Genomic DNA, 19,097 nt, shown 5'->3' on the forward strand with positions numbered 1-19,097 from the left:
GTAAGAAAGAAGAAGGAAAGAAATATGATATCTAGAAAGACCGACGAGAAAAAGGAGTCGTCAGATGGAATACGAGCAAACTTTGAGCAGAAGGAGGCGGTGCTTGGCGTTTGAGAAAAAGAGGAAGGATGTGATGCATCGACTTCCGATCAATTTGCTATTTATGAGATAATTAATTTATTAGTTCAATAGTTATCTTTCATCTGCTTGCTAATCCCCGGTGCCTGGCAATTCTGGACACATCAAATCCTGAATGCTTACCCCAGACGCTGAGCAACGTTCATCCGCGCGTCACGCTGAGTTAATAAGTTAGGGCTGCCTTCGTCGGGCGGCAAAGTGCTTTGCCCCCTTGCAGCACCCACCAATGTGGGCTGATCCGAGACATGAAGCGTTTACCCGCCCAGGGGGGAAAGAAATCTTCAGGTTATAAGATATCACCAAAAACTTCTCCTTTTGCGTGTTTTGCCTTGGCAATTTTCTCTCGATTCAATTCATATTATTTCAGCAATATCCATTGTATTATACACCCTCATTCAACCTAGTCCAGAAGGTTAACATTCACATCCACCGTCTCGCCCGTCTCCAACGCCCTCTTGGCCGCCTGCACAACCACCAACGCTCTCAGCCCTTCCTCCAACGAACATCTCGGCTCGACGCCACGTTCCACGACGTCGACAAAATGCTGTAACTGCAGATCAAACGGCTTGGTCTCCTCATCCGCCACATCCAGTTTCTTGGCCACCAACTCCTCGTTCCAGCTCTTCGACGCCCGCCCGTCGTAACTCCACCGCGCCATATCCGGCACGCTCAACGACGCCTCGGACCCGAAGATGCGATAGAAGTCGCCCCCTACCCTTGGGATGGTGGGGTTCTCGCCCGTCCCGGCCTCGAAGCTATGCGGGGACGGCGTGGCATCGCAGACAAGGAACGTGCCGACCACTCCGTTGGCGAACCGCAGCGTCAAAGCGGCGCCTTCGTCAGCGGTATGTGGTGGGTTTGCGCGCTGAGGGGGCGTCTTCTCGGCGTGAATCCGAACCACGGGTCCGAAGAGGTAATGCAGACAGTCGATGTCGTGAACCAGGTTGATGGCTAGGACGCCGCCGGTGGAGACATCGCGGCGCCAGGCACCTCCGTCGGCGAAGTAGTCGTCTGGTTTGAAGAGCGTCCAGAGGCCATTGACAGCGATGATTTGGCCTAGGGACCCGGAGTCGATGATGGCTTTGGTGGCGGCGATGTAGGGGTTGAAGCGGCGGTGGTGACCCGCGAGGATCTTCAGGTGGGAGGTGCCGGGTTGGCGCGCGAATCGAAGCAGCGAGGCACCGCTAGCGAGGTCGTGGCTGACCGGCTTCTCGAGGAGAATGTGGATGTTTTGCTCTAGAAGTTGGCGCGCGACGTCCACGTGCGTGTGGTTGGGAGTGCAGATGATGGCCGCATTGGGGGCCGACGCAGGCGTGGTGGACGTCGCTTGCAGACAGGCCTCGATGGTCGGGTAGTAGCTTGTTCCGAGCGACTGGGCGACACTAGATGCTGAGGGAACAGGGTCGATGAGCCCGACTAGATGGGTGGATGGGTTGTTGAGCACGGATTGTGCGTGACGGGGGCCGATGAGACCGGCACCGACGATGATGATGTTGAGTTGTGGCATGTTTCTTACTTTGCACTTACGAGTGGATTGAGGGAATGAACAGAGAAAAGAGCGGACGAGCCAGATGATATACGGCCGAGGTAGAGATTTTTACCGCCTCCCCTGTCTTTCTCGGGACTTGTGGGGGGATCGCCATGAAATGAGTCAAGTCGGCTATGGGTTTACACGATTCCGGGGCAAAGTCAACGACTATACACGAAACTCGCATTGCGACTATCACCCCTATCCCACACATTATAAACAGACACAAGAAAAATCATCCATACACCTTCGACTCCACCGACACATCCGCCTCTTCCACCTGTTCCGTGTCTCGCTTCGTGAAGCCAGACTCCTCCAGGTCCCGTCGGAACCGTTCCTCGTCTTCGCGGATCTGTGCCAGAACCCGTCCGTGAGCGTGCCAGATGGGCTTCTCCTCGAACAAAGCATCCATGCTTTCGAGCGGGATACCCTTCGTCTCGGGGATCAGCAGATACACAAAGATGATGGACAGAATCATCAAAGACGCGAAGAAGAAGTACACTCCATAATCCATTTTGGCAAACATCTGCGGAGTGAACCGGGAGATCAAGAAGTTCCACAGCCAGTTCGATCCGGCGGCACAGGCCTGCGCTAGGGATCGCACGTTGGGGTCGAACATTTCCTGCATCGTTGGTTAGCGAAACATGCATCTCGCAGTCATCGTTTGCAATTCTGGGCTTACCGAGTTGATCACCCACGGAGTACCGTTCCACGAAGGAGTGTAGAAGACCGTCCACAGATAGAAGAAGAACATCGCCATGATACCGCCGCCATCCATCTGCTGGTTGTCATTCTCCCCCGGCTTCGCAATCTTGATGTACGCGCCTACGATCCAGAGGCAGACCGAGCCACCCGCAGCACCGATCAGCAGAAGCATTCGGCGACCAACGCGATCGATCAACCAGAGCAGCCAAACGAAGGTGGTCACCGTCTTGACTACGCCGAAGATACCCGTGGTGAACAAGCTGGTGTTGGATCCCCGGAGACCAATACTCTTGAATACCGTGGGGCTGTAGTAATTGATAGCGTTGATTCCGGAGCCGTTCTGCCACAGGAACAACATGCTGCCCAGGAAAAGACGGTAGAGGATCTTCTTGTTGGTCCAGGCCGCCTTGAATGGCTTCCAAAAGCCGAGTCCGATGGTCGACCGCTGGTGTTCCAGAGACTGGTCAATAGCACCAATCTCCTCCATCATGTAGATGTGGTCTTCAGGAAGCTGGCGGATCCAGCAGAGGTTCTTGATAGCCTCCTCACGACGGCCCCGGAAGAACAGCCAACGCGGGGATTCCTTGATCAGCAGAGCACCGATGAGTAGAAGCCCCGAGGGGATCAGCTGCACAGCAAACGGAATGATCCACTGCTTGTGGCTCTGCGGAAGGGTCTCATCCACACCATACTAACCCGCAAAAGTAAAATATTAGCCACGTTCGTAGTGTAACCCCGGATTTCTTGCCAGATGGAGGACAAACTTACGCAGATCCAAAAACCGACTAAACCGCCGATTTGCCATCCCAGCTCGTAGACTCCGACCAATCGACCGCGAATGGCCGGCGGAGACAGCTCCGAGATGTAGATTGGCGTAATATTGGAGCCGGCACCCACCCCCAGACCGGCCAGCACGCGACCCCCATAGATCAATCCGAGTCCCCGGTCGCCGTTGGCTCCCAGCATCAGACCCGCCCCCAGAGTGAAAATCAGACCAGACACCATCAAACCCCACCTTCTACCCCAGAAATGACCGATGGGGTAGGCGAAGAAGGCCCCGAAGAAGGCTCCCGCCTGGTACAGCGACACAATGTTGGCGCTCACTAGGTTCTGGGACGCTTCCGACATGGACTCCCAGTCGAATTCATCTTTAAAGGACTGCAAGGAAATGGTAGTACCGATGAAAGCACTGTCATATCCGATCATACAAGACGTGCAGGAGGCTACTGCCGCCAGAAGATAGATCTTCCAGTTGTAGACCTCCTTCGGAGTTGGCCTATCCTCCACAAGGGACAGGATAGACATGTTGGTGTGTCCGCCCTTGTTAAGGGGTAACGAACACTGGACGTGCTTGTACGCTCGAAGTTATGAGAGAAAATTGAGTGTTGCGGCAACGAGACAAGCCAGGATCCTGGCCTAAGAATAAACAAGGCCTAACAGGAGAGGAGGAAGGTGAGAGAGAAAAGCAAAAGGACGATGCCGGGGTCAAAAGACAGCTGGGGTTTTAAATATTGGGTCTTGCTGCTTGCACTACGCCGGAATAAGCAGAAACCCAGGGATTCGAAAATCCGGGGTGTCCAAAGCGAGACCGAGATGCGGAGAAATGATTCAAGGAGATGGAAGAAGGGATATCAGACAGAAAGACGAGGATTGGAAGACGAGAAAAGACCAAGGCGGGAAAACAAATAACTACAAATGCCCAGAGAATCTTCAGAGGCGAAGGATGAAAAGAAAGTTTTCGTGCAGGGGAAGGTCATCCTTGGCTTTCGCTCGTCTCCTTCTCCAGGTCTGACCGGCCACGGGACCTTGTCGAAAAACTCTCCTGGCCGCACCAATCGAAGACTGACTCACAGTCACTGACAGCCAAACAGACCCAAGAAATCTCTGCGCGGCCCATGTGTTGGCCTCGCTCCGATCCCGCTCATTCTCTCGGTGAGTGGGGGACTGAGATGGGTAGGATTGGCGAGCATTTGTGGGGAAGCTAGAGGAGGAAAAACTCCAGGTCGTGGGTTTTAGTGTGTTCCAGCGCGGTCTGGTCGCCCCGGTGGTGTCCAGCGGTGCGCGGTGCTAAACATGTTGGATTTTGGGAAGGTTCCCCACGATCATTTCGCATTCTCTGGTCCAATCAATCCATATTGGATGTCATCGGTGGCTGGGGAAAGGGCTTCGCCGGAGATATCTAGCAGGGAGGCGACAATTTCCCCACGGGGGCGATTGTGCGCATGAGGAACACGCGATAGGCGAATTTAGGCCAAACCTTGGGATCTAAAAAGACTCGGGAAAAGGGTTCTCCCCGGCACTTTGATCTCGGCGGACGCTAAAATCCTTTACGGTTAAATGGTCATGGAAGGATGATCAACTATGGTCGGTGCCGAAGCCAAGCATCCACCGCAGCCGAGACGACGGAACTAAGCCGACATTTTCTGGTCGTCAGTGGTCAGGCCGAGTGGCCGAGAAATGGGAACCCACAGTTCAGCCGAGATGAAGAGAATGATGGACTATGGAGACTGCGATCTCGGGAGAGATGGAGGGGGGGTATTTAGCATTATGCGATGTGGATTGGATGTTATGCAGTGATGAAATCATGAACAGGATGGGGGAGGGAAAGTAGAAGGAGAAGAAGAAAGAAGAAAGAAAGAGGGGAGAAGGCTAAACGTATCCATCACGGGACAGAATGTTTCTCCGCCTTAGTCAGCCCTTCTATACTGGCGGTTTGCCTGATTTGATTTGATTTTATTTTAATTCCAGACTTCCTCCTCTTCGATTCCTTCTCTCGATCCTTTTGTCCTCTGAATCCCGTTTCTCCTCTCCCTCCTAATCCTCCTCATCAATTCCTCGCCAAACCATCCACCATGGCTGCTCCACAAGAAATCACCGCAACCACCATGCAACCCCCCCCTGAGGAACCCATCACCATCCCCGACCACCTCGACGGTGTCGCCTACCTATACGGCCACCCCCTACTCAATTCGCTCTCCCCACCTCTACACCAGACCGTCTACACGGCCCTCGGCCTCAACTGGACCCAGATCCCCCTCTCCAGCGTCACCGGCACCTCAGCAACCTACCCCCCGCCGTACACGCGGTCCCCACCCATCCCGACCTTCCTGGCCAGCATCCGCGCCAACCCCAAATTCGTCGGCTCCTCGGTCACCATGCCCTGGAAGGTCAACATCATGCCCCATCTCGACGACCTGACCGAAGACGCCAAGCAGGCCGGCGCCTGCAACACCATCTTCCTGCGCAAGGACCCCGTCTCGGGAGAAACGTCCTACGTCGGTACCAACACCGACTGCATCGGTATCCGTGAAGCTCTGCTGCAGAACTCGCCGTCTACGAACCCTGTCGAGGAGCTGTTCCGTGGTAAACCGGCCCTGATTGTTGGCGGTGGCGGTACCGCCCGGTCTGCTATCTACGTGTTGCGGAAATGGCTCGGCGCGAGCAAGATCTATGTCGTGAATCGCGACACTGCGGAGGTTAATGCCATCCTGGCTGAGGATGCTCAGCGGAACGTCAACGCCGATGCCTCCCTGCCGCCGTTGATCCACGTCACGGATCCCGCGGTCGCCGCGACCCTGGAGGCCCCCGCCGCGATTGTCTCGGGTATCCCGAACTACCCGCCCAAGACGCCGGAGGAGATCCGCGCGCGCGAGGTCCTGCAGGCCTTCCTGGGTGAGGAGACGGAGACGGAGGCGCAGACGGCCGAGGGAGGAGAGGAGAAGAAGCCCAAGGGTGTGATCCTGGAGATGTGTTACCATCCGTCACCGTGGACCGAGATTGCGCAGTTGGCTTCCTCGTCTGGATGGAAGGTTATCCTGGGCTCCGAGGCACTGATCTGGCAGGGTCTGGAGCAGGCTAGGCTCTGGACGGGACAGGATGTCGTCAAGGTGCCTGGGGTGGTGGAGAAGGTGAAGGATCTGGTGGCCAAGTCGATTGCCGAGCGGGCTGCGTCGAAGTCGAATCTCTAATTGGTTTGATGTGATGTTGGCGGTGTCTACGTTTTCATGTTCATGATTCTTGTATAGAGCATACCCTGGAGCATAGTTGTATAGTCTGTGTTAGAGAATCGGATCTCTGTATATAAGTTTATTTCTATCTGATTACATGCACATGCGAGTATGTTGTTGATCACGTATATATTGCAATTGTTCGTAGTGCCGCTCAAGCCCCAGGCCGAGAGTACTCGAGCTGTCGTACGCGCTTCCACACCTCCCTGACCGTTCTCTCCTGGGACTCTCGTCCCGTTTCTGTCTGTGACGGCCCGGCCGGTCTATCTATGTCAGCATATCCGTTCCCTGCTTTTAATGAATCAAACACATACCGAATAGCCAGATACAACCGACTCCCCAGACGAACGTCCTCAATCGGCGCCGCCTCCGGGTCCTCTGGCGGATTAGCAGTCGTCACTAACCCCCCAGCTTCCAGCAAGATGGCAATGCCGGCTGCAACGTCCCTGCAATACAAGTCAGCACCGTCTCCATCAAATACAAAGTCAGTGAGGAACAAAGGATAACAAACCATTCCCAACACCCACCCTCCCACCAAATATCAAACGACCCCATAGCCACATACGCCAGATCCAGCGTCGCGCTGCCCAGACTCCGCACACCATGCACCATACCGCCCTTCCCGTCTCGACTGCCCAACTCAGCCGCCAGATTCACGAAACTCTCGATCTTGCGGTGCAGATTGCCATCGGGGATGTCGCGGCGGTCTTTGCCCCACTCGCAGGAGAGAATGCACTTGCTGGGCGCGGTGGCGGGGAGCGGCGGGATGGAGGGGTTGCGGATGAGTGGGAGGCGGCGTTTCTCGTTCAGCCATGCGCCGCGGTTTAGGCAGGAAGAGAACAGTTGGTCTTGGAAGGGGGCGTAGATGACGCCGATGACGGGGAGGTGGTTGACGATGAAGCCGATCGAGACGCAGAACATGGGGAAGATGTGGGTGAAGTTGACGGTTCCTGGATTTGGTTTAGTATACTTGTGTGAGGGTTTGCGCAGGGCCGAGATTGAGCGCAGGTACCGTCTAATGGGTCAATACACCATGTTGGGTGTTCATCGATAAGGTATTCGCGCGATTGACCTTTGGCGTATGTTTCTTCGCCGAGGAATCTGAGGCGTGGATTAACGGTGTCTAGAAAGGTCGAGACGAAAGAACTTACTTGTGAGAGGGGTATTTCTGCTCAAGAGCCTTCCTGATGTATACTTCCACATCTGTCGAGCAGGTTAGATATGTTCTGTTAAATCGCAAGAGCACCGCATACCTTCGTCTGTCTGAGTCACAATATCCACGGCACTGTCCTTTTCCTCGACGGATTGATCACCGCCTCCGATGCGCTTCTCGACACTTTCCATCAAAAGGTTACCGGCTTTGCGCCCCAGATCAATCGCGAAGGCATAGATCTCGTCTAGTTGCTCCTGGCTAAAATTGGTCGTCATGATGGCGGTGTGCGGGGTTGCGATGTCGTCGCAAGTCTAAGTATTAGCCGGTAGGTACTATGCGCAGTCTATCTCGACGTATATAGGATCTATAATCTTGGGGTATCGAACGTGTGGTTCTAAAGGTGACGTGGATAGGAAGATGATGAAGGGAAGATGTGAGTTCGCAGCCGACAGAACTTATCTCTCCGACGGCGGAGACCCAACGGCCCCCGCGAGTAACCGATGGAGTTAGATCTCCACCCTCACGTGGACGCCGTTCTGTATTCATATCGCGGTGTCTGCGGTGTGCTTTCGGGGTTAGACTGTTGATTTCCGTTCAATAGTATGAACTTTCCAATAGAATCCTAGCCAATCTCTTCTTTTTTGGACAATAACGAAGCATTGAAGACATAAGATGTTGGCTGAGTGGCAAATTGAGCAGCTGAGGACCCCGGATTGCGTAGGCTGTAGATCTACGGGTTGGACGGGTCCAGCTAGACTTGGCCGTTAGTTGTCAGTTTCGTGTCGTGACTTCATCTTGATGATGAATAGAAACGGTGCGAGTGGTTGTTGGCAATGGCGTTGTAGTCCTGATCTACTACATCGACCGCGGGGATTAGGGCTCATACATCTACAACGGCAGACCTACGAAGTATGGATGGCACCAAATCCAATGCAACTCAATTAAACTATCTTAAAAGCAGATATACAATAGAACCTGTCCCCACGACATCACCGTCTGCACAAAATTCTTTCGCTTCTCTACAGCATTTATAATAGGAGGATCAAGATGCAAGCAATGCTACATCGGCAGAGCATTCAACCCGACCCACAACGCAACGCGGAACTCTGCTTACCCAGCCGACCCTAACTAACTACCAGGAATGGAGTACCGGGAGAACAAAGCGAGAAAGAAGTTATTGAAACGCTTCTCCGCATAACCAGCAGGCGCAACAATCCTCATGTCTCATAATTCGGTAGGCAATAACCGATTCCTACCCAATAATGGTGCCGATGCTTGTAAGCGTCGTAGAGTTTATGATGACATTTAGGCCCCGCGTTGCCCATCTCCTAGATACTTCCGTAGTACATTACATACATACAAACTACTCCTACTGCTACTAGACGCACCGCAGATCTATACTCCCTCATACCTACCTACCTATCTATATCCGCAGTCACCAAACCGGTCTATACCTCTCTCCCTCACTACCAACCTCCCACCAAAACCAAAATGCCCGCCAAATCCATCCTCCTAATCAACGGCCCGAACCTCAACCTCCTGGGCACCCGCGAACCACACGTCTACGGCAGCACAACCCTCAAGGACGTCGAAACATCCGCCACAGCACAAGCCGCAGCGCTCGGCGCCACGCTCAGCGCATTCCAATCGAACCACGAAGGCGCGATCATCGACCGCATCCAAGAAGCCCGGGGCAACGTCGACGGGATCGTCATCAACCCCGGCGCGTTCACACACACCTCGGTGGCGATTCGCGATGCGCTGCTCAGCGTCGAGATCCCGTTCATCGAGGTACATGTGAGTAATGTGCATGCGCGCGAGCCGTGGAGGCATCATAGCTATTTCAGTGATAAGGCGGCGGGGATTATCGTGGGGTTGGGAGTGGCCGGGTATAAGGTGGCGGTGGAGCATGTGGCACTGAACTTCAAGGGGAGGGAGGAGAAGGCGGCCTTGTAAGCGGCTCTCGATCTGAGAATGGGAGGAAAAGGTGATTCATGTGTATTTACATAGACTGATTGGCTTCTTGGTATATATTGAATGTCTTTTACATCGTGTCTATCCGTCCTTGTAGTTTGACATGTCCGAAATTATATACGTGACAATATGTACAACAGAAGAAAGTCGTGTCGGGCTGGTCATATATGAAAGCCCAATTGATTTTGAAGAGCCTTGATTGCTCCCTTCCTCGTCCTCACAGTCATGGTGTAGCCATTGGCCATGGAGATCGACATTTTCGAGATTCTAGTCATGCTCATCTCTTCGCATTCGATTGCACCTCGTTCATAGACTGCGATTCTCGTCGCAAGTGCCCTGTAGGGTCGGTGCCTGGTATTGGTGGCTGATTTTGTGCCAGCATAAATGGCTCTACTTGGTTGGAATACGAGTAAAGCTCAGGAACTCCCGCGTCGGGCACGAACCCTAGGTTCTGCATGAACTCGGGGAGATTGTCGGTTCTGCACACGGTAAGTATTGGAACCGTTGACAAGAGGGCTAAATAACTCACTTTTCAGTGCCATCCAGCGATGCCAGCTCATCGAACAAGGCATCAAGATCAGGTGCAATTCGCGGTCGTCGTAGAGTTCCGTATCCGTCAACGTCGACGAAAGAACCCATATTGAGATTGGGCTCGCTGTATGCCGGAGGGTATTGAGGCGGGGCGGGAGGGAAAGGGGACGTTAATTCGGACATCATACTTGTCCCGTTAAGTGTTGGTCTTGTGGAAGAGGAGATAGAGGCACGGTGTCTATGTGCTTCAGTGTCTTTGAAAGGGGGCGCGGGGTGGGACGATTCGGTCGCTCGGTTGATGCTCAGAGAAGGGGTTGGAGTCGGCAAGGACAGAGCAGCGCTATCCTCCACATTGGATGGCGTCCTCATCCATTGGTTTGGAAGGAACGGCTCTGACCCTGGCATAGCAACACGCGCGTCATCGATGAGACTTGCCCGGCGAGCGGTACTTGCCGTGGCGGGCAATGGTTGAGGGGGAGTACTCTGTGCAGTAGGATCGATAACAGGCAATGCTCCCTGGGGATGCGACGTCGGCGCCATTATCGGCATGCTGGCACTTGGAGACTTTTCCATGGGTCGATATTCCGTCTCTGTCCCGCCCTCTGCGGCCCATACAGTCGCGAGGTGAGACGCAAACGAACGCAGTTTGTGCTTGAGACCAGGCTCGAGATCGAAAGCGAGGGCTGAATTGCCCCTGTCGCTCGTCTGAAGAACGCCAGATGTCAATAGCATTCCAAAGGTGGGGCATGTTGCCGAAAGACTGTAGCTTTCCATGTACGCCTGGAGCAGCATGAGTATTCTCTGCGAACTATCGGTGGCACGCTTTCTGTATGACGTCTGGATATTGCCGTCGCCTCCATGCAGTGCTAGCTGAAGACTCAGATGTGAGACAACACCCTCATACATCATTTCAAGTCCGAAGATGTGTGGCGATGCCGGCCGCTCGGAGTTCCTCTGTAAATCAACCCGGTAGCTTTTGGGCAAAGCCGAGACCCAAAGTTGCAATTGGCGCTCGGACGATTCCAGATGGGAGATAACACTGGTTGGAGACTGTTGTATGCAACACGTGTCGTTGAGGATACACATTAACGATATAAGCCGATTGAATGTACTTAGCGCATGGAGGGGACCCCGATGGAAGGAGCCACGAGACGTTTCGACCGGGCGCAAACCAGTCTGATCCTCCCAGGGGTGCCATTCCTCTAGCCCATCTTCATTTATTGGACCGACTTTTGTCAAGTCGCTCTTGCGCAGCGACGGCACTTGTCCGGTCTGCGTGGCAACTAGAGTCTCCAACACGAAGCAACCCAGAAACACGTGCTTGGAACGCGCCGCCGCTCTACTATCCCCAACATCCTTCCCCGGAACAGGTACACGATCCAGGCCCAAGCATTGGGAGATGCGTACAGCCTGTCCCACAAGTATCCACGCCGCTGTCCAGTCCTGCTGGCCAAGCTTCGCAAGAGACAAAATGAGTAACGCCTGAGCGTGTCCAATCTCATGTACACCATTTTCTCCCGGGATAAAGCTCTTGGCGGTGGCATAGAATAGGTTAGGATCGGGACGGTCGCTGGTGGCCTGTGGAAGTTGACGCGTGGCAGAAATTGACGCCTCCTGAATGGATGCGAGAGTAAGAACCGACCACAGAGCCGCGTGATCCCCAGACCCGGCAGCAGATGGGGATACGGGTATGTCATTTTCGGAATGGCGGAAGGCCGTCCGAAGTATGTCGTGCTTCTCAAGTATGGGGAACCAACATTGCGTATAGGAGAAGTAAATATCAAGTAGAGGCCACGCATTGGAGGGGAGTTGGGGGGTATGGTGTGAAAGAAGCTCCCTACCGGAACGGTAGTCGAGGGAATGTGGCAGTGTACGCCCAAAGGAGATATTGGGGATGTCCTCGACACTGGGGGAAGAGGTTTGGGTTGTTGAATCCCGAGTAATGCGAGTTACGTGGGTTCTCATGGCTGAAACAGCCGATGGTGTTTTGATTGGGGATAGCCCAGAACTCTCTCTCTCTATTGCGAGTCCTTCGGGGATCTGCCACTCGAGAGCATCCGCAGACAGCACGCTGCTTCCCTCGGCGTCCGCAGGAGAATCGTTGTCCCCCGGCGGTCGGCTTCCTTTATCTTGCTCATCCTCGGGTTGTTCCAGCGACACCAGCAACCTCTCGATTTCCTTCAACACAATACTGTTCTTCCACGACGACAGCAGCGTATCGGACCCTTCCGCTTCCTTGCCCATAGTCGCCAAATGGCTAGGTATATTTGCGGCCCTCAACAGGGCGCGCACCACCTCCTCGCTGCCCTGTATTTTGCAAAAAACGAGACCCCATAATAGTTCGAGAGTGCGAATGTATCCGGTTGGGAGTCCCCTCTTCTTGGGATTGGCTTTGTAGGTGCAGGGTCTGCATAGCGATGCGCAGGTCGAGCACACCGGTTGGACGCCATCGCATTTGTCCTTCTTCGATCGACAACTGTCGCAAGCTCGGGAGACACGCTGCCGTTTGGGGTTGGAGGCGAAGTCGTCGGCGGTCGAATTCTGCCTGCCATCTTCGTCCGCATCGATCAATCGTCGTTTAGCTTTGCTGGTGCCTCCAGAGGCTTGGCGCGTGTCGTTGCTCATGATCGTTCATACAACGGGCCACTAGATTGTTCTGGACGCATGTTCATCGTCTGACGCTGCAATCGGAGATGAATCCTTTGCCGGCGGCGGGAGTATGTGAGCACAATCGCCTGGGGAGTTCGCCCCCACCTCACGAGGCGAGAGGCACGAGGGAAGAAATTAGAGGGTGGAATAGATAATCCGAGTCTCTAGCGATCAGATGAATGGAGATAGCGTGATCCAATGCGAGCAGATATTGTTTGACAGGGACGATCGGAGAGAGATGAGTGACAGGGGAGGAGGGAAGAGTAGTTAGGCGACGGAGGGAGCAAAAGCGGAGAAAGGAAAAATGAGCAAAAGCCTGGAGAGTTGGGGAAGGGGGGCCCTATAGCTTTAGCCGCGGCTAGTCTGCCATGCGAATGATATTGGCTGGATTGCCAACAAACTGGGGCTGCGGTGAGCTTTTCCAGTATGACCTCGTCTGTGTTCTGTTATGTTATTTTATTAGAAGATATTTTACTTTTTCTGTCATTCTTTTTTATTTTTATTTTTCTCTCGTAAGCAAATTGGCATAGGATTAATCATGTATTATTGTAGTGTTATGGAAGTGGATCGTGAACGCGCCCCCAGGTAGCGCGGCATGCAGACACTTGGAAGAAACTCCGTAGAGAGAGAGAAAAAAAAAATCAAAAAGAGAAAATCCTTCGCAAATGAAATTCTTGCACGGGCACCTGCACGACTGCCAGGCATGAAATCCCCGCGGGGTAACGCGGAAAGTCAACTTGCGTCGGACTTCGGCCAGACTCCGGCGCATCCGTTACCAACACGTTGAACTGTGAACACTGCTACGCGACGGCAGAGCCTTTGTCCGCCGCCTCCCCTCCCCCCTCTCAGGCCGCAGCCGCGCCAGAGCCGAAGGCCCTAAGCCTAACCCCCAATCGGCACTTTCCCCACGATCTCACAGCGCGTGCCTCCACCTTCACTTCCCGGTCCTTTTCTCCCTCCTGCTCCGAATACGGTCCCGTCGCTCAACCCTGCCATCAAATCCCTCGACCCCAATTCCCCGGGGAACTCCTATCCACACCACATGAAGCTAATCCCGCTCGTTTGATTTCCGAATCCCCGCCTGTGATCGCATTCAACGCTTTGTCGCAGCTCAAGATTGATTCACACCATCAATGCTCTGATCTCGATCTCCTACCTCCCCAAGTCATGCCTACGTCCGAAACGTCCGAATGTTTGTAATACATCTCAGTGTTTAACCCCTATCACGGTTCCATTCGCACCATGTCGATCCTCGTGAGGCCTCCGAAACGAAAATTAGACGAGCTGGACGGGTTCGATCAGCAAGAGAGACGCATCTCGCGGGGCAGCCGTTCACAACCCTTTGAACCTCACCCGTCGCGATCGCCGGATACCATTGCCAGGAGAGCGGCTAGCTATGGGAGTGCCGATTCTCGCCGATCGTCTGAACAATTAGATACGTCGGGGGATCTGTATCGCCATGCGCCGTCGCTGCGTGAACCGCAGTCTGGCCGGGCGTCGCCAGTTTTCTTTGACGGGCCATTCCAGTCGCAGAAGAAGTTCATTCCCAATGCTTCTGTGGTGCTGATTGGTATCCGTGGTACCGGAAAGTCTAGCCTGGCTGTCATTCTGGCCGCGACGTCTGGAAGGCGGTTGATCGATGCAGGTCAATACTTTCAACAGGCGACCGGTCGCTCGCGCGGCGAATACAAAAGGGACTTTGGCCTTGCGGAATATCGTCAACAAGAAGTCAGGATCATGGAGACCATGCTAGAGGAACACAAAGAAGGTTGGGTTATTGCTTGTGGCCCGGGATCCATGGAGCGCAGAGGGCAAATGCTGCTACGAGAATATGCGAAAACCCATCCCGTCGTGCACATTATTCGTGACTCGCAGAGTATCCAATCCTATCTCAATGCATGGAATAAAGACAAAGTCCACCGATTTCTCGAATTATCGGGCCCGATATATCGCGCATGCTCCAACTTCGAGTTTTTTAATGTCGACGAAAAAGGCTCGGGAGACCCGGTGGTGGGCAAAGACAGCCATCATAATCCCCACTTGGGCCAGGAACTTGATCAGCGGTCCGAGACATTTACACCTTTCCTGACACTTAAAAGGTTACAACGCGACTTTCTCCGATTCATAGCATTTGCGATCGGTGATGCCACTTATTTGCGCAAACAACACACCTCTTTCCCCCTGTCAATGCGACCGGTCGAGACCCGCATGTACAGTTATGCCGCAGTCGCGCCGTTGTCGTCCCTACTTGAACGAAAGTTTGATTACGAGGATCTCGAGACTGCCGCGGACGCATTCGAATTAAGAATAGATGTCACGGAAGGGTCGTCCTCGCAGCTAGGAGTTGACTCGAGCCTTGCGGATAGGATCAGCCAGACCGTGGCCACTATCCGACGGAATATCATTGTCCCTATCATCTATCATGTAGAAAGCAAGACAAATCCTAATAACTCCTTTTCACAGCATAACGAAGCATCATGTCGCCCGGATACCGCGTATCTAAATCTAGTGCAGCACGGTCTGCGATTAGCTCCGGGCTTCCTAACGATCGATCTTTCCTATGACGATGGGGTCCTCTCACAAATAATTTCTTCAAAAGGGACAAGCAAAGTCATCGGTCATTATGAAACTCTTCAGCGTCCCTCAGAAGGCTGGGATGATCCCAAATACCTCGCGTTATATGAACGGGCGAAGGAGCTTGGTTGCGACATGGTTCGGTTGATTCAGCCGGCGGAATCGATCGAGGACAACTTTGCCGTTCAACGCTTTAGACATCATGTCAAGTCGATGCCAGGAAAACAAACACCTCTTATAGCCTACAACTCTGGGCCGTTAGGACGGTTATCATGCTGTTTCAATCCGATCTTATCACCTGTGATCCATCAATCGCTGATGCCCGACGTCCAAGCCAAAAGGCTGCCGTGCATCACGCTCCACGAAGCGCAAGGAGCCCTCTACTCCTCCTTCGCCCTTGATCCTATGCAGTTCTTCGTCTTTGGCGCCAATACGACGTACAGTTTGTCGCCAGCCATGCACAATGCCGCATACAAACTCTGCGGTCTCCCACACCGATACAACATTCACCAATCATCCTCCATCCGAGGTCTGAACGATCTCATTGAAAACCCTCACTTCGGCGGCACCAGTGTCAGCTTGCCCTATAAGACAGAAGCGATCCCACTTCTCCATTCAATGTCACCCCATGCCCGCGCCATTGGCGCAGTGAACACATTAATCCCCATCCGCGGCGACATCGGCGAACAAGCCTTGAATTCCGAGGACTGCACCCTCTACATGGAACGAAGTCGCGCCGGGCCCATCAAAGCTCTCCACGGCGACAACACCGACTGGATCGGCATCTGCAACTGCTTCCGCCGGGGACTGTCTCCCGCCAACGCCATCCGTCCTTCGTCCACCGGACTGGTCATCGGTGCAGGCGGCATGGCCCGCGCCGCCGTCTACTCCATGATCCATCTCGGCGTGCAAGACATCTTCATCTTCAACCGCACCCCATCCAACGCCGAACGACTCGCATACCACTACAACCGCCAAACCCTGCACACTGCCGGCAAAAGCGGATCCCCCGCCCGCCCAACCTTCCACATCCTCCACTCCTCCCAAGAGGCCTGGCCAGCGGGCTACAAACAACCCACCGTCATCTGCTCCTGCATCCCAGCCCACAGCATCGGCGACCAACCAGCCCCGAACACCGAAATGCCACTGCAGTGGCTAGAAAGTCCGACGGGCGGTGTCGTAGTCGACGTAAGTTTCACTCCCTCAAACTTCCCCTAAACTCAAATGCACCCAAACCCAAACTAACACCACCCCCGCTTGGAACCCTTCCAGTTAGCATACAAACCCCTCAACACGCCCCTCATGAAACAGATCCGCAGCCTCTCGCACCGCGGCTGGGTCGCTCTCGACGGTCTCGACGTTCTCCCCGAGCAAGGCTTCGCTCAATTCGAGCTCTTCACGGGCCGTCGCGCCCCACGCCGTCTCATGCGCACCGTCATTCTCCAAGAATACAGAGGCGAGGAGGGGCAATACGATCCCGGCGCTATTAAACGGCGGTTGGAGAATCTGGATGCGCAGTTGACCTGATAGACACGACACCTCCTTGAACTTTGGGGGGAAAGGCTCTTTTTTTTGTATATAGTATACTACCTACGCTATTCTTATGTTCCGGATACCAACATTTACCTACTTACCTACCTACCTACACCTTTAGCTATTCTTGGTTACAGAGTCTGTCTTTGATTAATTACGGGAAGACGTGACGCGGTGGCTTAGATTCGGCCATTCGTTGTCTTACCCATCCGGATCGATCAGGCATCCAGTGTCGGGGGTTTCGGATAACAGAGTTAGAATCCCCTCCGACTGATCAAGTCGGTTCTATGCTAGAATGGTTGATGGCTTTCTAATTTCAGATGTCTCGGATCACATCAAATCATACCCCTCGGTAAAAATGGAAGTTCTGGACCGGGGCTTCGTTTCAGCCATGACTCTCTCAGAACCTACATTGAACATGTTTTACAGAAGATGAAGCCTGCCCAAGGTTACAGCGGTTGTACGCGCAGCGATGAATTGTCCATTAAAAAGTAAAGGTATCTAACGATAATGCCAGCGATCCTATTCAGCAGCAACAGGGTGTTACCCATATGTAATCAAAGACCAAACGGTAAGTATACAGTGGCAATGCCGCATACACAAGAAGCAGAAGCATAGACAGAAGAAAAAGCAGTCAAAAGCATGACCGATGATACAGATTCCAACACCGACTTGTTCAGTCCTCTGATTTCTCAGGCTCAAGTTCCTCGGGTTGAAGCTCCTCGGGCTGTTCAGATTCCTCACTCTTGAGGGAATTCAAGGGCACAAAGTTGCCGCAGTTCAGCCGGGTATTGTTGGGTGCATGAACGACGATGGACAGGTTACCGAAGAAGGCAGGGTCTTCTTCCTGGTTCGAGAGATAGTAGTCGGTGTAGAAGACTTCGTAAGTCTCATCGTCCGGAGCGAATATGGGACCGTGTTTGCCGCTCAGATCGCCGACCTGGCAGGTCTGCGGCGCCTTGATGTCACAAGGAGGGTCGTCGCCACGCTTGTAAGGGTCAAGATGGGCACCGGTCGCGTAGCAATTGCCATCCTCGGGAACGGGCTTTTCGTGGATATGATAGGCTGTGGCGAGAGACGTTAGCAATCTGAGTCAGGATGGGCACGGGTCTCGGAAGAGGGTGGGAGGAAAGCAACATACGGTAATGAAGATCTCCGTTGGGGAGGCCCGAGACTTCAGCATGAATCTTGATGCCGACTCCAACCTTGGTAGCCCAGGCAGTGAATTGACCAGTGACGGTCGTGTTGTCTTTGTCAAGAAGCTTGACCTGGTAAACCAAGTCGGGATCGTTGTCCTCGATGACGGGTGCATTCTGGGGAGGGACCGGGGTAGCAGAGACGGTCGCTGCCAGCGTAAAGCCCATGAGGGCAGACGAGAGAAGAGACAAGCACCGCATGGTTCCGGGGGGACGGTGAGGATGCTGAAAGAGAATCTTTAACCCAAGTGGTAAAGAGATAGAATGGTTGTAATTTGCTGCGAAGTAAGCGATACTTGCGACGATGGGCAGCAGAAGAGACGATGGATAAGACAGCCTGATAGCACGATGTGAGATGAAAGAGAAAAGAAAACAGAGGAAAGGTCTCCCAGAGGACTTTATGTTTGTTTGCTTTCCTGCGCAGATCAGGGAGGATCGACTGCGCCTGCCAGGGCTGGAGCAGGAGCCAAGCTAAGCCCGGGAACTAAGGGAAGTCGTGCTCCAGATCATTATGTATCATAATATTATTTAACGTTCAGGTCGGAGCCTTCCATTAATAGCATCGTTCCTTCGGTTTGGCGGGGGCCTGAGGACGAATAAGCGTCAGTGGTGGAAGGCGCCGAGACAAGTCAGAGAGGCTGGGATGGGTGCCCAAGCAGTTAGCAGCGCTGGTTACACGAATAGCAATAGTCGCTGTCAGGCTGTCAGCGCTCAAGCTCCTCATTTCGTTTTTCTTTGTCCGTCGGGCGGCTGGCTGCAAGGATGACTGGTTGCCGGCATTTGGCAGAAGTTGGAACGTCTTTCTCGTTGAGCCCTCCGGAGTAGTCGGTAGAGGTCACCTGCTCCCCATGTGACTGCGCCTTGTAAGTACATTTCTCATCAATGATTATAATTACGAATGTATCCATGGACCTGCATCCAAAGGTGCCCAAGCCCCACGCTGATTATTTGATCCGCAGTCTCCAACTGCGAGCTGACATTGTAGCAGTCCAATTTACCTCCGTCCTGCCTATTCCATTTGAAACCGTCGTCGTTGGCCAAGAATCGCCATGGATATACCAGCCATCTGTCGGCACCAATCTCCGCCTTTCAAAGGACGCGGAAGAAAC

General features: G+C 53.6%; 8 protein-coding genes across 8 annotated transcripts; 3 read left to right on the plus strand and 5 right to left on the minus strand.

The window, feature by feature from the left end:
- Nucleotides 1-450: 450 nt before the first annotated feature.
- On the minus strand, nt 451-1,645 carry LDX57_003767 (Gfo/Idh/MocA family protein; the record flags this gene model as incomplete). Its single annotated transcript, XM_046085422.1, has 1 exon — nt 451-1,645. One exon carries the CDS (start codon nt 1,643-1,645, stop codon nt 539-541), a length of 1,107 nt encoding a protein of 368 aa, XP_045941385.1. The 3' UTR covers nt 451-538.
- Nucleotides 1,646-1,901: 256 nt separating this feature from the next.
- LDX57_003768 (sugar porter family MFS transporter) lies at nt 1,902-5,068 on the minus strand (the record flags this gene model as incomplete). Its single annotated transcript, XM_046085423.1, has 3 exons — nt 3,140-5,068; nt 2,349-3,062; nt 1,902-2,288 (listed from the first exon to the last, which is right to left on the minus strand). Exons 1-3 carry the CDS (start codon nt 3,674-3,676, stop codon nt 1,902-1,904), a joined length of 1,638 nt encoding a protein of 545 aa, XP_045941386.1. The 5' UTR covers nt 3,677-5,068.
- Nucleotides 5,069-5,131: 63 nt separating this feature from the next.
- On the plus strand, nt 5,132-6,410 carry LDX57_003769 (shikimate dehydrogenase family protein). The gene has a single exon (XM_046085424.1). The coding sequence runs from the start codon at nt 5,224-5,226 to the stop codon at nt 6,337-6,339; it is 1,116 nt and encodes a 371-aa protein (XP_045941387.1). The 5' UTR covers nt 5,132-5,223; the 3' UTR covers nt 6,340-6,410.
- A 25-nt stretch (nt 6,411-6,435) lies between these two features.
- LDX57_003770 (inositol monophosphatase family protein) lies at nt 6,436-7,941 on the minus strand. The gene is made up of 6 exons (XM_046085425.1): nt 7,632-7,941; nt 7,530-7,581; nt 7,391-7,479; nt 6,890-7,328; nt 6,693-6,824; nt 6,436-6,641 (listed from the first exon to the last, which is right to left on the minus strand). The coding sequence occupies exons 1-6, from the start codon at nt 7,804-7,806 to the stop codon at nt 6,533-6,535; spliced, it is 996 nt and encodes a 331-aa protein (XP_045941388.1). The 5' UTR covers nt 7,807-7,941; the 3' UTR covers nt 6,436-6,532.
- Nucleotides 7,942-9,022: 1,081 nt separating this feature from the next.
- On the plus strand, nt 9,023-9,487 carry QUTE1 (type II 3-dehydroquinate dehydratase; the record flags this gene model as incomplete). Its single annotated transcript, XM_046085426.1, has 1 exon — nt 9,023-9,487. The coding sequence occupies one exon, from the start codon at nt 9,023-9,025 to the stop codon at nt 9,485-9,487; it is 465 nt and encodes a 154-aa protein (XP_045941389.1).
- A 295-nt stretch (nt 9,488-9,782) lies between these two features.
- LDX57_003772 (putative C6 transcription factor QutA) lies at nt 9,783-12,661 on the minus strand (the record flags this gene model as incomplete). The annotated part of the gene is made up of 2 exons (XM_046085427.1): nt 9,783-9,984; nt 10,035-12,661. 2 exons carry the CDS (start codon nt 12,659-12,661, stop codon nt 9,783-9,785), a joined length of 2,829 nt encoding a protein of 942 aa, XP_045941390.1.
- A 950-nt stretch (nt 12,662-13,611) lies between these two features.
- Nucleotides 13,612-16,905, plus strand: LDX57_003773 (putative quinate pathway repressor protein QutR). The gene is made up of 2 exons (XM_046085428.1): nt 13,612-16,447; nt 16,532-16,905. Exons 1-2 carry the CDS (start codon nt 13,928-13,930, stop codon nt 16,784-16,786), a joined length of 2,775 nt encoding a protein of 924 aa, XP_045941391.1. The 5' UTR covers nt 13,612-13,927; the 3' UTR covers nt 16,787-16,905.
- Nucleotides 16,906-17,468: 563 nt separating this feature from the next.
- Nucleotides 17,469-18,189, minus strand: SOD4 (putative cytosolic Cu/Zn superoxide dismutase; the record flags this gene model as incomplete). The annotated part of the gene is made up of 2 exons (XM_046085429.1): nt 17,469-17,857; nt 17,934-18,189. The coding sequence occupies 2 exons, from the start codon at nt 18,187-18,189 to the stop codon at nt 17,469-17,471; spliced, it is 645 nt and encodes a 214-aa protein (XP_045941392.1).
- Between the last annotated feature and the right edge of the window lie 908 nt (nt 18,190-19,097).

Source organism: Aspergillus melleus (genome assembly GCF_016097325.1).
Source record: "Aspergillus melleus strain CBS 546.65 chromosome Unknown contig2, whole genome shotgun sequence".
NCBI lineage: Eukaryota > Fungi > Ascomycota > Eurotiomycetes > Eurotiales > Aspergillaceae > Aspergillus > Aspergillus melleus.

Excerpts from the sequence above, each read along its gene's own strand:
- LDX57_003773 (XM_046085428.1), top strand. The coding sequence starts at position 13,928 with ATGTCGATCCTCGTGAGGCCTCCGAAACGAAAATTAGACGAGCTGGAC. Across the intron at positions 16,448-16,531 it reads CGGGCGGTGTCGTAGTCGAC|TTAGCATACAAACCCCTCAA; the intron begins GTAAGTTTCACT and ends GAACCCTTCCAG.
- LDX57_003770 (XM_046085425.1), bottom strand. The coding sequence starts at position 7,806 with ATGACGACCAATTTTAGCCAGGAGCAACTAGACGAGATCTATGCCTTC. Across the intron at positions 7,480-7,529 it reads CAGAAATACCCCTCTCACAA|ATTCCTCGGCGAAGAAACAT; the intron begins GTAAGTTCTTTC and ends TCCACGCCTCAG. Across the intron at positions 7,329-7,390 it reads GTGTATTGACCCATTAGACG|GAACCGTCAACTTCACCCAC; the intron begins GTACCTGCGCTC and ends AACCAAATCCAG.
- LDX57_003769 (XM_046085424.1), top strand. The coding sequence starts at position 5,224 with ATGGCTGCTCCACAAGAAATCACCGCAACCACCATGCAACCCCCCCCT.